General features: G+C 37.7%; 1 protein-coding gene across 1 annotated transcript in view; it reads left to right on the forward strand.

The window, feature by feature from the left end:
• The window catches only part of LOC118833855 (cytochrome P450 3A24-like), a 44,478-nt gene that overhangs the window by 16,485 nt on the left and 11,734 nt on the right, over positions 1-16,259 (forward strand). The window contains exons 4-10 of the mRNA XM_036741271.1: positions 2,340-2,439; positions 2,804-2,917; positions 3,368-3,456; positions 7,929-8,077; positions 8,611-8,738; positions 9,998-10,070; positions 12,170-12,330. Of these exons, the coding sequence (XP_036597166.1) occupies positions 2,340-2,439; positions 2,804-2,917; positions 3,368-3,456; positions 7,929-8,077; positions 8,611-8,738; positions 9,998-10,070; positions 12,170-12,330 (814 nt within the window). The remainder of the gene's footprint in view (positions 1-2,339; positions 2,440-2,803; positions 2,918-3,367; positions 3,457-7,928; positions 8,078-8,610; positions 8,739-9,997; positions 10,071-12,169; positions 12,331-16,259) is intronic.

Here is a 16,259-nt window from a genome sequence, read left to right on the forward strand (position 1 = left end):
TTCCTTAATCATCACTGTTGTTTCAAGATCATTCTTTCTTACTATCCTCTATTTACTTTCCCATTTGTTATCTGCTCACCTCCAAGTAACTTTCCCAACTTCTCCAATGACGTTGGTGCTGGGTTCACCATCTTCTCCTTTGCTTCACCCCCTGCTCTTGACTACAACAGAATATTTCAGTTGATAGCCTGACCAGGCAAGTCCTCAACCTCTACAGTTCCAAAGAGTTGCTTTCCCACCTCCAGTGAGCATGTTCACACCTTTGAACTAACAATCTCACCAATACCAAAATCGTAAATTAAAATTTGACAATTTAACCACCAATTTCCTTTTACCTCATCTGGTCACTCCCATTAAACCTAGCAGTCCTCTTATTGTATGTGGTGGTCCTTTACCACTTATTTTCCTGTTCTGATTATTTCTTTTGAGTTTTATTTGACCCACTTTTTTGCCACTGTAATGCTTTCTTATCTACTCTTCTAGAATCCTTCAAACTCTTTTCTTCCACCAATCCCAACTTCCATAGTCTCATTCTAGGCTGAATCCCAATAACATATTTCGCTATTTCTATTATAAGGCAAAAGATCATTCATAGAGAAATTGGGTCAGTTTTACCCAATTCAAATTCATGGTACATAACTCTAGATGGGAACATAAGGGGCACAGTGCATAGAGTGTCATGCCTGGAATCAGGAAGATCTGAGTTCAAATCAACCTCAGACATTTACTAGCAGTGTGACCCTGAGCAATTCCCTTAACTCTGTTTGCTTCAGTTTCCTCAACTGTACAATGAGCTGGAGAAGGAAATGGCTAACAACATATTTGCCAAAAAACCCTAATGAGGTCACAAATATTTGCACATGACTGAAATGACTAAAAAACAACAGCAATAATGCATTATATTTTTATTTATTTTGTTAAACATTTTCCAATTTCATTTCAATCTGTTAACCACGATTTTTAAAGCTGCTTGTAGATCATCTATAAGTTTGAAAGTTCTGATCTATATGGTTGTCTATTTTTATAATTATGAGGGTTATATTCATCTCCTTTTTCTCCCTCTTATTTCAGATTCCTTCAGTTTCCTGGAATTTTCAATTCCATCTCTGCAACATCTCTCAAATGCCTTTATAATCCTACTTCTACCAGTGCCAACACTAGTACAAGTTGTTATTAGCACTCATATAGAATATAGTTGTGACCTCCTGACAGGATTCTTCCTACCTCCAATCTCCCTTCTACTTGGTCCTTTTAAAGATTATTCATTTTTAAAAACTGTTTATTTCTTTTCAACTTTCATTTAAAAAATTTTGAGTTTGGAATACTTTCCTTTTCTCCAGTACCTGGCTGATCCATTGAGAAAGCAAATCATATGATATAAATTATATAGGTGAAACCAGGCAAAACATATTTCCATATTAGTGTGTTCCAAAATAACCCACAAGAAAAATAAAGGGAAAAACCATATTGTTCATCAGTTGTCCCTTGGGGGATAGATGACATTTTTTCATCATGAATGGGTCCTCTGGAATTTTCTTGAGTCATTTCATCCATCCTTAATATAATTACAAGAGTAACTATTATTGTGTCTGTTAACATTCACATACATGCACAAAAGTCCTCCCTGGCTCCCTATTGCCTACTAAGTAAAATTCAAAAACTACTGACTGATGTTCAAGACTCTTCCTAGCATTGTACCACCTTATCTTTCCAGGCTTATTCCCTATCAGTCCCCTCTACACACTTTGTTCTCTAGCCAAACTGGATGACTCTGGTGCCCAAACACACTTGCCACTCTCATGCCATTGTGACTGCTCAGGCAGTTTGCTGTCATTGAAATGCCTTCCCTCCTTCCTTCCTTTTCCTACTGAGTGCCTGACCATTTTTAAAACTCAATTCAAAAGTCTTCTCTTCAATTTAACCATTCCCCTTTCCCAGCATATGACTCAACAAGAACAAGAAGAAGAATAAACTCTACTCTGAGAGTTTCCAATTTCTTTACTTATTTGATCCACACAACAACCCTCTAAAGTTTATGCTATTTTTCCCTCATTTTACCAGTGAGGAAACTGAGTCTGAAAGAGGTTACTGACTTGCATGGGGTCAGAGAGGTAGGAAGTGTCTGAGACAGGATTCTAACTTAAGCATGCACTAAGTATTTCATAAATATTCTCTCATGAGTTTTGTTTTCGATTCTTGGTTCCCTTCCACATCTTAAATTAGAGCAATATAAGGCCGCACTGAGTTATTGGCCATTAGTTTACAGTTCCTATGTGCAGTCTCTGTTTCCAACACTGTAACTTTATGACTCATGCAATTTGTTCCATTTGGGGATATAGGTTTTTTGATGGCAGACAACCTGTATTGGCCATCATGGACCCAGAGATTATCAAATCAGTGATGGTAAAAGAGTGCTATTCTGTCTTCACCAATCGTCGGGTAAGTGACAGAGGAAGAGTAATGGGGAAAGCATGCTAAACATATTAAGGGTCACACAATTTCTAGGCCATCTATAAACAGTAACTTCACTATTGACATTCTTGCAGAAGACAGGGCAGGCAAGACAGCCTGACTGAGGGCAACGAAGCTTAAGCTGGAGACAGAAGGCAGCTTTTGCAGTGTGATTTGAGTATCCAGAAAAGTAAATTCTTGGCATCAAAGTGCATGGAATGTAAAGCGTCAGATAACAAACTACAAATATTTAGAAAGAATTAATTTTTATACCAGAAAATGCAATACACCTCTAGCTCTGGTTCCACAGCTGAATAAAAGAATGGTCTTGACTTTTACTGTTTTCTCCTAGGGAATTATTCCAGCAAAGACTTTGCAGAGTGCTATTACAGTTGTTCAAGATGACCAATGGAAGAGGATTCGAACAATATTGTCTCCAACATTTACAAGTGGAAAACTCAAGGAGGTAAAGAATTGGACATTGGTCAAATTCTAGAAAACTGAATCTAGGGGAGAGTAAACAAAATAAGTTTCAATGATTTTCTCTAGAAAAAGCATAATTAGTAGGCCTGCAAGTTTGAGCTTCCTTTAGGGGAACATTTTGTTTCCTATTTTTTGTGGTAAGGTAGAGAGCATAGTGTCTGCAGTTAGAGAACCTAATCTCCAATATCACATCTAATGCAAATTACCTGAGTGACCATTGGCAAGATACTCAAGCATTCTGGCTGCAGTTTCATCTTCTTTAAAATGTGTAAGTTTGAATAGATGGCCTCTACTTACTATAGATATATCCTTCTTTACATTCTAAAATGAGAAATGAAGTAATGAAATACAATTGTGCTTCTTCTCACTTTGGAAATCTGGTTTGTTTTGGAATTGGGTTTTCCACATATAAGTATTGTCATTTGGCCTTTAGATGTTTCCCATCATTAATCAATATGGAGATGTGTTAGTGAAGAACATGCGGAAGGAAGCAGAGAAAAACAAGCCTGTGACTCTGAAAGAGTAAGTATGGGGTGACAGCTGTAGGAATCTAAGGAGCAACAGGACCCTGCTTGCCGAAGTCTCTCTCCTGCCATCTTTCCTCAGAAACTGAAGCCCCACTTTTAGAATTATTTTCTTAAATTTTTAATCAACAAAGCAAGTGTAAAGACAACATGGTGAGATCTTTCCTTCTGAGCCTAAGCACTTTGAGAAAATTATTGACATTTGGACTCTACTTTTGCTTCTTTTTTCTTTATCTTTTCATATTCTGAACTTTCTGTAGTCTGGCTTCCAAATTTGTCATTCACCTAAGCCTTAAGATAGTTTAAAAAAAATTCTCCAAAACTACTAATGATCTTTTTTTTACATTTATGAAAGCATTTTAAACTCTTTTCTTAACCTCTTGCTTTTTCTCTTCCAGAAATCGTATTTGACTTTGTGCCCAAGTTGTTTTCCTTTTTGGCTTTGCTTGTAGATTTTTTGGAGCTATTTTCTTGTTGGTTTCTGTTTTGAGTGTCTCTGTCACCATAATATCTTTTTGTTATCGAATTCTTTTTGTTTGTTTATTTTTTCCAACTTTCTGACTCTAGACTTTACATTAGGTCCAGGTTCTACACACTTTTGGAAGGAATATCTGGGCTGGCTTTATTGCAGCTTTTTTGTTTTGTTATTCTGGGCTCCAAATGCCAACTCATGATGGGAACTTAGAGATTTTGATGCCTTAAGTGGTCTTAGTCAGGGCAAAGTCTGATCAGTTTCTTCCCCTTTCTTCTTGACCAAATGAGGTCTGAGCTTTGCAGGTTTCTGACTTGTCTTTGGGTCTGAGTAGGGATAGAGTGCTGCTAGACTGAGGCCCTATCATCCAGTGGGAAAATTCTCCTGGTTCAGAATGAGGGAACTGTAGGCTTCCCTCTGGGTCTGAGATTCCTTTCATTATTATCCCTCATTGGGCTTCAGATTGGTTTAAATATTAGAGCTGAGTACAAACTTTTCCTGGGGTTGGAGGCACATTATTGTTGCTTGCTTGTGAACTTCCCTCTTGCTTGATAGGGTTTGTAACTCTTTCTCTCCTCTGGGTCCTGTTCCCTTCCATGTCCACATGGCATCTTTGACCCAGAAAGGTGTAAGGAGTGACAATCTGCCTGTTTTCAATGCATACCCTACATGAGTTCTCAGTGTTGCATTTTTAAAAAATACCTCTTATTTTCCTTGGGCAGAGTTGCTAGAATGTTCCTTAGGGCTAATTTCTGGCCACTTTCTAAAGATCTTTATAAGTGTCCCTATGTCAACCTGGGCTTCCTGACCATTAGCCAGTCAGTTCCATTTTCTAGAGTAGTTTTGGGGTGGAGTGATCTCTTTGTGCTTCATGCTTCTCTTTCATATTAACTCCATCTTTATTACTGCTCTCTTAAATTCCAAATAAATGACTTCTTATGGATTTTAATCCTTGTTGGTCCCATTGTAGCATCTGACACTGTTGACCATCTTCTCTTTCTGGATGTTCTCTGTTCTCTGTGTTGTGATTTTGCTCTGTTTTGGTCCTCCTCCTGTCTATCTGGCTATTCTTTAACAACCGCCTTTGCTCAGTGTCCATTCATGGAACACCTACTAATTGTGCCTTTGTCAGTCAAGAATAATTTATAGTTATTTAATTTATTAATAAAAAACATGAAAAAGTTTCCCATTCGAAATAACTGTAGACAGTATAAAATACCCATCAACAGAAACCCAGGAACTATATTAGCAAAACTAAAAAAACTCACCTTTTTATGCAAGTAAAAACATGTTTCAGTAATTGGAGAAATATTAATGATTTATGTGTAGCAGGGCCAATATAATAAAAATTACAATTTTACTTAAATTAATTTATACATTCAATGACATTCCAATTAAATTACTAAATATATTTTAATGAATTAGAAAAAAATAACAACATTCATTTAGAAGAGCAAAAAATCAGGAATATCAAAAGAACTAATGAATATGTAAAGGAAGGAGGTTTAGTAGTGCCAGATCTTATACTATATCAAAATGTAGTAATTATCTAGTTTAGTTATCTGACTTATTGATAGGTGAAAAATTTATGAATAAAGAAGAGCTAGAGAGCAGAGTGAGCTTTAAAAATGGATAAATTTGATTGCATTAAATCAAAGTTTATTTTTTAACAAATAAAACCAATTTAGCCGAGATCAGACAGAAAGTAGAAAATGGGGAAAAATTTTTGTAGACAGTATCTCAGATAAAGGTCTCATCTTTCAAATATATAAGGAACTTTTTCAAATCTACAAAAAATGTGAGTCATTCGCCAATTAATAACTGGTCAAAGAATATGAACAGTTTTCTGATGAAGAAAACAAAATAATTTATAATTACATGAAAAATGATTTAAATCATTACTATAAGTATCTTCCTTAAATTGCCTTTTATTTAAACTATCAGTATCCTCAGTTCCTTCAACAGACCTTTTGCTTTGAATCACATCATCAAACTAGTCATTGTACACTATTACCTGCAACTTATCAATGTCCAAATGTGATGGCCAGAGCTTTGGACACAATAATATAGGTATGGTCTGACTAGGATAGGGTGTACCAGGACCATCACCTCTTTCATTCTGGATAATATTCCATTCCTCTTACATTTTAAGGGCTCATTATGTTCTTAATTATTAGAACCATGCAAGTAAAAATAACTTTGAGATATCACTTTATACCTATCAGATTGGCTAAAATGATTGAAGAAGAAATGACACATGGTGGAGGGGATGTGGAAAAAACAGTGACACTAATTGATTGTTGATGTAATTGTGAATTGATTCAATCATTTTGGAGAACAACTTGGAATTATTTCCAAAGTATTTTAAAGTGACTATAACCTTTGACCCAGCAACACTGTTATTAGTTCTATTTCCAAAGATGATTAGGGAAAAAAGAAAAAAAAACCTCTATGTTCTAAAATGTTTAGAGCAGATTTCTTCATGGTACAAAGAGCTGGAAATCTTGAGGATGGCCATCAAGTGGGGCATGGCTGAACAAGTTGTGGTTAATGATTGTGATAGAATACTACTGCACCCTGAGAAATGATAAACTCAGTGATTTTAGAAAAATATGGATAGACTTGTACAAAATAATGAAGAGTGAAATGAACAGAATGAAAAGAATGTCGTACACAGTAATAGAAATATTTCTGAAGAGCAGGTTTGAGTGACTAAGCAATTTTGACTATTATAAATATTCAAATTAACTACAAAGGACATATGAAGGAAGATACTATCTGCATCCAGAGGGAGAACTGATAAATAGAAGCATGTACTGAATGATTTTATACACACATACACACACAAACACACGGAAACACAAGCACACACACACATGTAAAATTGTGTCTAATGCTACCCATATATAGCTTGGGGGGGGTGAAGGAAAAGAAAGCAGAAAATCATATTTATGTGATAACTTTACTATATATTTAAAAATATAGCAAGTTGTACATTATAGATTTGCACTTTCATATGTGAGCATCTTTTTATTCCATGTTATGAAAATGCTTGTTTTATATTATAAATTAAAAATAAAATAAATACAAATTAAAAAAGGAAAACATGAAGATAAGAGTTGGAATGATATTGTAGATAATCTGAAGAAGACAGAAGAATAAGGGGTCAGAGGTATAGCTGTTAGTACCTTCTTCTATGCTGCCACCTTCCAATTCTTCACTATTTATCTTCTAAATATTAATCGGTATATATATATATATATGTATATATATATATACATATATATATATATATACACATATGTATTTGTGTGTGTCTACAATCCTTATTTGAATATAAGCTTTCTGATGCCAGAGGATGCTTTTGTGTTTTTCTCCTATCTCCAGTGCCTACAATAGTACCTGGCACATAGTAAGCACTCTGTAAATGATAGCTTATTAATTGGAAATAGGGAGTGTTAACATCGTGGGTAGGAAAATGTACCCATGGTTAAATGAGGGAAACCAAACCTTCTCTAATGGCTCAAGAAAATTGAGAGACAATACTAATCAGGACTGCTATGCCTTTTGTCCCCAAATTGTCCTATCTATCATTCGTTCATTTATAAAATACTTTTTGGACATCTAGGTCCTTAATGAAAAGAATCAACATTTTTTTCTGAAAAATCTGACCTAGTAGATGCTACTGGCCATTTTCAACTCCAGCTTTTATGCCATTCAGGCTTGAACATAGAGCACAGTCAACAAACCTGGCCAGACCACATTAAAAAGTGATTGAAAATAGGTAATAAAGTAAAATAAAGTAGAACACAGGTAATATTAATATGTGGTTTTCTAAGTTCAATATATAGCCCACAGGTATCTTTTGGAATCATTTAATGGCCCTGGTTTCTACTGATTTTGACACCACTGGTGGAGAGACTCACTTTATGTCTTTGCTTGGAGAAGAAAGATGAGGTAGTGCCTGTTCTGAGTCTTTTTTTCTTTTCTTTTCTCAGCATCTTTGGAGCCTTCAGCCTGGATGTGATCACCAGTACTTCATTTAGTGTCAATATTGATTCCTTGAATAACAAGGATGATCCCTTTGTCAGAGAAATCAAAAAGATACTGGGATCTAATACTCTGGGCCCACTTAGGCTTATAGTGGGTAAGTTGGTTCTCCTTTATAGAAATGAAAACTAAAAAATTCAGTGGGCTTGATATTCCTGAAGATAACTCAATAGATTGAATCATAAATTGAGAGATTGAAAGAAACTTAGAAGCCATCAAGTCTAACAGAGGATTAAACTGATGCATAGAGAGATTATAACACAATCTCAGTAATTCTGGATATTCAACACTTTAATTGTTATCTGTTAGGGAGGGAGGGCTTTTTAGAGAGCCACTGACCTAAATCCAACAGAAAATTATTTACTGTTTGGGTTAGTCATGTATCGCTTAGCAGTTAACCTACAGCCAGGGATGAGCACAGGACAGAGAGATTCCCTTCCACTGTTGGGCCTTTCATTGACCCCCACCAGTTCACAGACGATTAGTGATGTCAAAAAAGAAATGAGTAAATCATATTACAATTTGTAAGTTGGTACTTAATCTACCCATCTATAATCTAAATAAAGGTGATAGCATCTCTCATAAAATTCTACAGTTTCATAAGCATTTTTTGTTTTCTATTTTTCTCAGAGATCTTGCCAATCCTTGTTCCTTTGCTTATAAAACTGGGCCTAACTGTATTCCCGGGAAAACCAGTAGATTTCTTAACAAAATCAGTAAAAAAAATAAAGGAAGGAAGAAAGAAAAATTCACAGATCGTAAGTAGATGTCTATTGTTCAGAATAAGAATATGTGAACATTATAAATAGTTCTATTCTTTATCCTCAGAATAGACCAAACAAACCTTGTATTCCTTTTTACTTGATGCTCTTCCTTTTCCTCTATAATTTTAATTCAATTCTAAATGTCAGATTTTTTTTGGAGGACTTATTGTAACCTGAAGAAGTATCACTTTGTGGCCTTTAAGCTTATTTTCAACTCTGACTTCATGCTCCTGTCATTTAATATTTGTGAGACCTAGTGATCTGTGTCTCTGTGAGTACAAAGAGATAAAAGACACTGTACAAGCTCTCAATTAATTTAGAATGATAGAGACAGAATAAAATACATACTCAACATTATATTGCAAATTAGTATGTGATGTGTAGCAGGAACCCAAGGAAGAAGAAAACACCTTTTCCTTTTATTTACTCTCAGAAAGGGCTTTGCTAACAATACAGAGGCTATATAAGAATGGGGACAAAAAGTATAATTGTGTCAATGATGTTGTATTCACATTCTCTATATGGGCTCTTGGCCCAAATTCAGAACACTTTTAATGTTCCCACAGAGCTCCTACTCTAAACCCTTTTTTTCTGGAACATATATGACCCCTTAGATCTTGAAGGCCATGCCCGAAAAGTATAACCTATTGTTGATGCTTGCAAGATACAAAGCCTTCAAGCTTGGGCTTATTGGTTCATTTAATGTTGGATGAATTATGAACAGTCTAGCTGAGTTTGAAGAGGGATATCCATTGGTTGACCCCAATGAGATGGATTTCTTTGGCTGTAGTGATCCTGGAGAACCAGCCACGAAGTTTTTGTAAGATTTTCATCAGTGGTGTCCACAATAGTGGTATTATAAGCCATTGAAGCATTATCTTTCTATCCTTTCTGTCAGACTTAAGAGAATTCATTTCCTGAAATACTTAATATTTTATTTTATGTTTTTCGGAGTCTGCTTCCCTCCCATAACTCTGGGGTGGGGGCTAGGACAGAATCTTTTAAAATTCAGGAATCTTATTTTAAGACCTTATTTCATTCACTTGAGTCCCTTTGACCATCCAGGGTTCTTGGTGGTAGTGGCCTGGGTAGAACTTCAACATTGCCACTGAGCTGAAACCACAATATCTCTAATCATTTGGATCTTTACCTCTCTATCCAACAGCAGGCATATTAATTGGCTGTGTTCATAGTTAATTTCTGTGTTCTCAAGTGCTTTTTTAAAGCAACAGTGATTTCCATTTTTTTTCTAGCACCGAGTAGATTTCCTTCAGCTTATGTTGGATTCTCAGACTTCTAACAATTCAGAGATGCACTCTCACAAAGGTAACTTGGGCATGAAGGGGGCCACAAATTGGAATCTTGAATCCATTATCTCGGAAAGTATCAAAAAATTTCCAGTTTCCTTAGATGATATACCAAAAGGCAATGACAGTGACAATGATAATGACAATGATATTACAGGGTTTCAAGATTTCCAGAGTATTTTCCATTTATTGCTTCATTTGATCTTCATAATTCTGCGTGCTTGGTGTCATTCCTTTGTCCTTTTCAGAGGTGAGGAATCTAAGTCTGAGAGAGTTTGAGCAATTTCCACAGGATCACAGCTAGTAAAATTTTGAAGTAGGTTTTGAACTCAGAACTGATTTACCTCTAACTCCAACACTTTGTGGTATCACCTAGCCACCTCAGAAAGATGCTTGACATCTGTAGGATGAGCTAAATGGAGATGGTATTCAAAATCACATATGAGTTTGTGATGGTCAAGTTAGTCTGAAGCTCGGATGGTGACACTGAAGTCCCCTTTTCATTTCATAACTGGGACAACAATGAGGCACAGTGAGGTGGGAAAACCACAGTTTTGAAGAGAAAAAATTCTGTGCTCTTATTCTACCTGCACTACTAAGGATTCATGTGACCGTGCGTATATCAATCCACTTCTTTGGACTTGCTTGTCATAGAAAAATAAACAGGGAATTGGCCCTGATGAATGTTCACTTGTCATCTACATCTAAATCCCATAATTTTACTCTATTTCCTGGTATTTTTTGTGCTCAGCTAGTTGGACAGCTAGGTGGCATACAATGTAGAGTACCAGACCTGGAGTCAGAAAGAATCATCTTCCCGAGTTTAAATCCAGCCTCAGATACTTACCAACTGTGTGACCATGGGCAAGTCACTCCCTGTTTACCTTACTTTCCTCATCTGTAAAATGAACTAGAGAAGTAAATTGCAGATCAGTGAAGTATCTTTGGAACAAAAACCTCAACTGGGGTCCCAAAGAGTCAGACATGACGGAAACAATTGAACAGTAGAAAAACAGGAAAGAAAAATAAGTAGAAGTTTCTCTTGCAATATAAAACTGATGAGCAAACTTCTCAAATTATATTTTAATTAGCACTATTCTCATTTAGCCATAGGTAGGATATAGACTCTCCCATGCTATGTACCTAAGCATTCTTACCAGAACTCAGCCTGAGAGAGGCAGCATATTTTAAAGGAAGGGAGAACTGGAGTTGGGAGTCAGAAGGCTTGATTCTAGTCCCAGTCTCGGCCACTTCCTAGCTCAGTGACTTTGGAACAGTCATCTTATTGCTCTGAGCCTCAAGTTCCTATTCTGAAGAATGGAGAGAAGCATACTTGCACTAGCAATTTCACAGGTTTTTATGGTGGTCATATGAAGTCATGTAAGTAAAATACAAATACTAGGCACCATAGAAAGAAATGTAGCCAATTTTTACTGTTAACTTCTGAACTGCTTCCCATCATGGAGCCTATCAGTCATAGGATGTAGTGGGGTACTATGGGAAGAGCGTGCCTCTGAAGTCTGAAACCCTAGGTTCAAATCCTCACTCTCTCACCTATGAGACTTGGGGAAAGTCATTTAACCTCTTCAGGCCTCCCGCTACTGAACTGATAAGTCAAGATGCTGGACTACATGGCTTTGAGGTCCCTTCCAGCTCTAGATCTGTGATATCCCTTCAAACATCTCACCTCCATATTTGCTTCACTCCATGTACAACCACCCTACCACAGACACTTATCCCCTCTCCTCTGGACTACTGCTAGAACCTTCTAATGTGTCTGTCCTGTTACACAGTGTGCTAGAAAGAAGAGAAAAATCCCTGAAATTAAATATCACTTTTTATCACATTTAGGAACAATAACTAAGGATGAGGCACTTGTGTGGAAAGAAGAGAACAGGTATAGGAGAAAAATGTTTGAGCAACCATGGTTAGAATAAACCTCTTTCCTTGTGATAGATTTTGGGGAAATTTCCCATCATTTCAATGAATGTATATCAGATCTTTTCTGGGTATTCTGGAGATTCAGAACCTTTCCTAAATTCTTGTGATATGACTGAAAGATATAGCAAATATATGATTACTTTGTCTGAATATCTATCTCCCTTCCCTCCATTTCAGATCTGAATGATGAGGAAATCCTAGCCCAATCCATTATCTTTATTCTTGCTGGATATGAAACCAGCAGCTCAGTCCTTTCTTTCCTGTTTTACAACCTGGCTACCCACCCTGAGATCCAGCAGAAACTTCAGAAGGAGATAGATGCTGTTTTACCCAATAAGGTGAGAGCACGAGAGAAACAGAACTATTCACACCCCCTCCTAACTTACTTTGGATTCACCCATTTGCCTCATCTCCTAGTAGAAGCTTTGTCAAAATCACCCATGCTGACTGAGTGTTTGCTCATTTCTGAGGCATGGTGAGGGTTTGAAAAGACAAAGATATGTTGAGACACCATAAATTTACATGGAGTTCTTGAAGAGAAGAAATTTCTCAGGAACTAGTGCCAACCCTTGGAAAAATGCTGAAAAAGCCTCTTTATTCTCTGTTCATACAGTCATTTCACAACCCTTCTTCCATTCAACGGCACTCATTTCTCACATCTTCGGATACTTGATATCTCTGTGACTTTGTGTCTCTACTCCTCACTTACTCTCTTTCCCCTTCCCTCCTTTCTTCTTCTATTTTTTATCTCTTGCTCATCCTTTCCTTCCCTTCTCTCTTCTTATGTCCTCTTCTCAGATTCTCATTCTATCTCTGATGTGCAAAGGTTATAAAATTTTCCTGGTGTTAGAAGTCAAAAGCTCTTTTGAATCGACATTGGAGTTGCCCACACCTAGGCACCTCACCAGGATCACCTGTCTCCACTACTTTTGGACAAGTAGGATAGTCACTCTATGGCAACAGAAGTACTTATTTGCCTATGAGGTTACTAGATAGCGTTGAGAATGTAATGAAATAATCCACTTAAGCAGTAATGAGTGATCAGGCTAGAGTGGTGGTAGTAGGAAGGAAGAGAAGGTAAATTCATAAAAGCGTCTCTTTAGATCTCATTGACCACCTAGCAAACCAAACCTGAGCCCCTAGAGCGGTGCAGAGGGCAACATAAGGCATGTAAATGAATGGGAACAGATTCTGTCTCATCTTGGCTTGGGACCAGATCTTTTTTTGTGTATTAATTATTTTCTCTAGTATTCTATAGGTTGCCAGGATATTTTTTTTTGGAGATAGGTGATTATTACTAAATAGTGATTCTCTATTCTCTTTTCAAGCTACATAGTATCCTCTATGCTGTATGGAAGTGTCAAAAAAAGGATGATTTGACCAGAGCTGTCCTTGTTGATAGATAACTGTCTATGTTATCACTTGATAAAGATGCTGGGAAAGCCTCTCTTCCCTCACCCCAAGTATCTCTTCTAAATTCTGCCAGTGCAGATGCATCCCTTTGAATCTTTTTTACTGTGAAGTCCCTTGGAGGTATACTAAACTCTTATGAAATACTATCAGAGCATCCCAACATTATGGTGAGCTGAGAGTGAGGACTTCTAGAGTCTACATGGAAGTTAGTTGTTTTTAGATGGATTTGTTTGTTGTCCTTCATTCGTGAAGAGGACCAAAATAACACCAGTATGCTAGAGTCGAGTTACAGTGTGTATGACTGTGTCTGATCAGACCTATAAGAGCTTGGAATGTTCTACCTTGGGTCAGGTACAAATAGTCCATGTGAACATTTGGGGTGGATTTTCTAAACTTGCACATCTCATGTTTCTTTTGACCTACTTCCATTCTGCTTTGCTCATAGAGCACAGCGTCTTGTCTAATCGGGCATGTCATGCCGAGTGGTCCTATGCCAGTGTCACCCATGTCACACAATCAATTCATAAGTTTTTAAGAGAGACCTTGAGAGTGTCCTTGTATCACTTCTTCTGACCACCATGTGAATACTTGCCCTGCATGAGTTCTCCTTAAAATTTTCTTTTTGGAAAGCATATGTTTTGCATCCGAACAACATGGCCAGCCCATTGGAGTGGTGCATTCTGCAGTAGAGTCAAAATTTGGTTGCCTGGTGAAGTTCATCAACATTGTGTGTCAGTCTCATGATGGCATGATTACCCGGGTTCTGCATAATGGACAATGTTCTCATGCTTTCCTAGTCATCTATGGAGTAAAACAAGGCTGTGTGCTTGCTCCCATGCTTTTTATCCTGATGTATTCAGCCACATTGTCAAATGCTTTCAATGAGGATGAACATGGCATCAAGGTCAGCTACCTCACAGATGGTAAATTCTTCAGCTTGAAAAGCTACAAGCCAAAACCAAATTGGAGGGAGTGTGGGTGCATGATTGCTTTTTGCAGATCGTTGTGCACTCAATGCAGCCTCTGAAGCTAGGATGCAACAAAGTATGGATCAATTTTTTGTTGCTTGTTTTAATTTTGGCTCAACAATTAACACCAAGAAAACACAGGTGCTCCATCAGCCACTATAACAACAACCATATATGGAACCATTGGTTATAGCAAATGGAGAAATTTTGAATGCTGTGGATAAGTTCTCTTACCTTGGTAGTGTACTTTTTGGGCATGTATATATTGAAAATAAGGTTGAAACATGCCTTTCCATGGGTAGCTCAGTGTTTGGGAGGCTCTGAAGAGAAGAGGTATTAGACTGACTACCAAATTGAAAGTCTACACAGCCATTGTGCTGACCTCATTGTTATATGCCTGTGAAACCTGGACAGTATACCAGTGACATTCCTGGAAATAGAACTGCTTTCATTTGAGTTGTCTTAGGAAGATTCTGAAGATCATTGTCAGGATAAGGTACCAGAAACTGAGGTCCTTTGGAAGGATAACCAGAGATGACAAGAAGTGGAAGCTGGGGAGCAATGAAGACACAGACGGGCTCTTCTCAGGCTTGAAGTGTTTCTCAAGTAAACTTAATGGAGGTAAATTTTGTCTACTATTCCATCCTAGATTTCATGGTTGACTTGGTTTGTTCTTAGATATAACCTGGAAGAACAGAAGAAAAATATTCATCTTAGCACTTCTAAGCACATTCATCCTTCTACTGAGGTTCAAGAGTCTTGTCCTTGGGTCAAAAGTGCTCATTTTATTAAAACATTTATATAAATGCTAATCTCACTTTGATAGAGGACAGAAGTTTTGAATTGCTTCATTAGTACATTGAGGACTACAGTAGCTCCCAAGATTCTATATGTTCTTTGGGGGCAGAGCCAATATTGCAGCTGGAAAGCAGGGACTCACTTAAGCTCTCTCCCAGGTCCCTCCAAACTCTTGTAAAATCGTTCTGACCAAATTCTAGAGCTACAGAACCCACAAAACAGCATAGGGAAGCAGAGCTCCAGCCCAGAGCAGCTTGGATGGTTCCTAGAATGTGTCTATTGTGTGGAGCTGGAAGCAGAGTAAAGCACAGCCCAGTGTGGGCCACACCAGGACCAACCAGGTGCCAGGCAGGATAGGTGGTAGGGCCCTGAATCATTGAGTTGTTGCAGTTACCAGACTTCTCAGCCCAGAAATGCCAAAGACAAGAGAGCAGATTACTGGCCCCAGGTCCAGGGGCAGTGGAGGTGGTACAGCTCTGCAGCTGCTTCCAGAGCTCAAGCTGTGCTTGCTCCTGGCCCCAGTCCCACGCAGTGTGAGCAATTAAGTTGCGGATCAGAGTGGGAATGCAGAGCCTACTTTGCCCTGTTTGGATCTGTCTCACAATCCTGGTTGGTTGTTCTTGGGGAAGGAGGAGGGCTGGTTTGGCAGAGCTTGTTGTGTAGAAGTAGCTCTGAAAACAGCAGCACAACCCCTAAAGCTTAGGACAAAGTACTCTCTATTCTACAAGTAGTCAGACCCTGACAAAAAGCTCAAGGGGCAAGTAGTTGGCTGGGAACATGAACAGACAGCAAAAATGGACTCAGACTCAAACTCAGTCTTTAGAATCTTTTTTTTTGGTTACAAAGAAGATCAAAACATGCAGCCAGAAGAAGTCAACAAAGTCAAAGTGCCCACATCAAAAGCCTCCAACAAAAATATGAATTGGTTTCAGTCCATGGGAGAGCTCAAAAAGATTTGGAAAAGTAAATAAGAGAAGTAGAGGAAAAATTGGGAAGAGAAGTCAGAGTGATGCAAGAAAATCATGAAAGACAAGTCATCTTTCAAGAAATTATCAAGGAAAATGCCCTGATATTCTAGGACTAGAGGG

Source organism: Trichosurus vulpecula, chromosome 1 (genome assembly GCF_011100635.1).
Source record: "Trichosurus vulpecula isolate mTriVul1 chromosome 1, mTriVul1.pri, whole genome shotgun sequence".
In the NCBI taxonomy this organism is placed as follows: Eukaryota; Metazoa; Chordata; class Mammalia; order Diprotodontia; family Phalangeridae; genus Trichosurus; species Trichosurus vulpecula.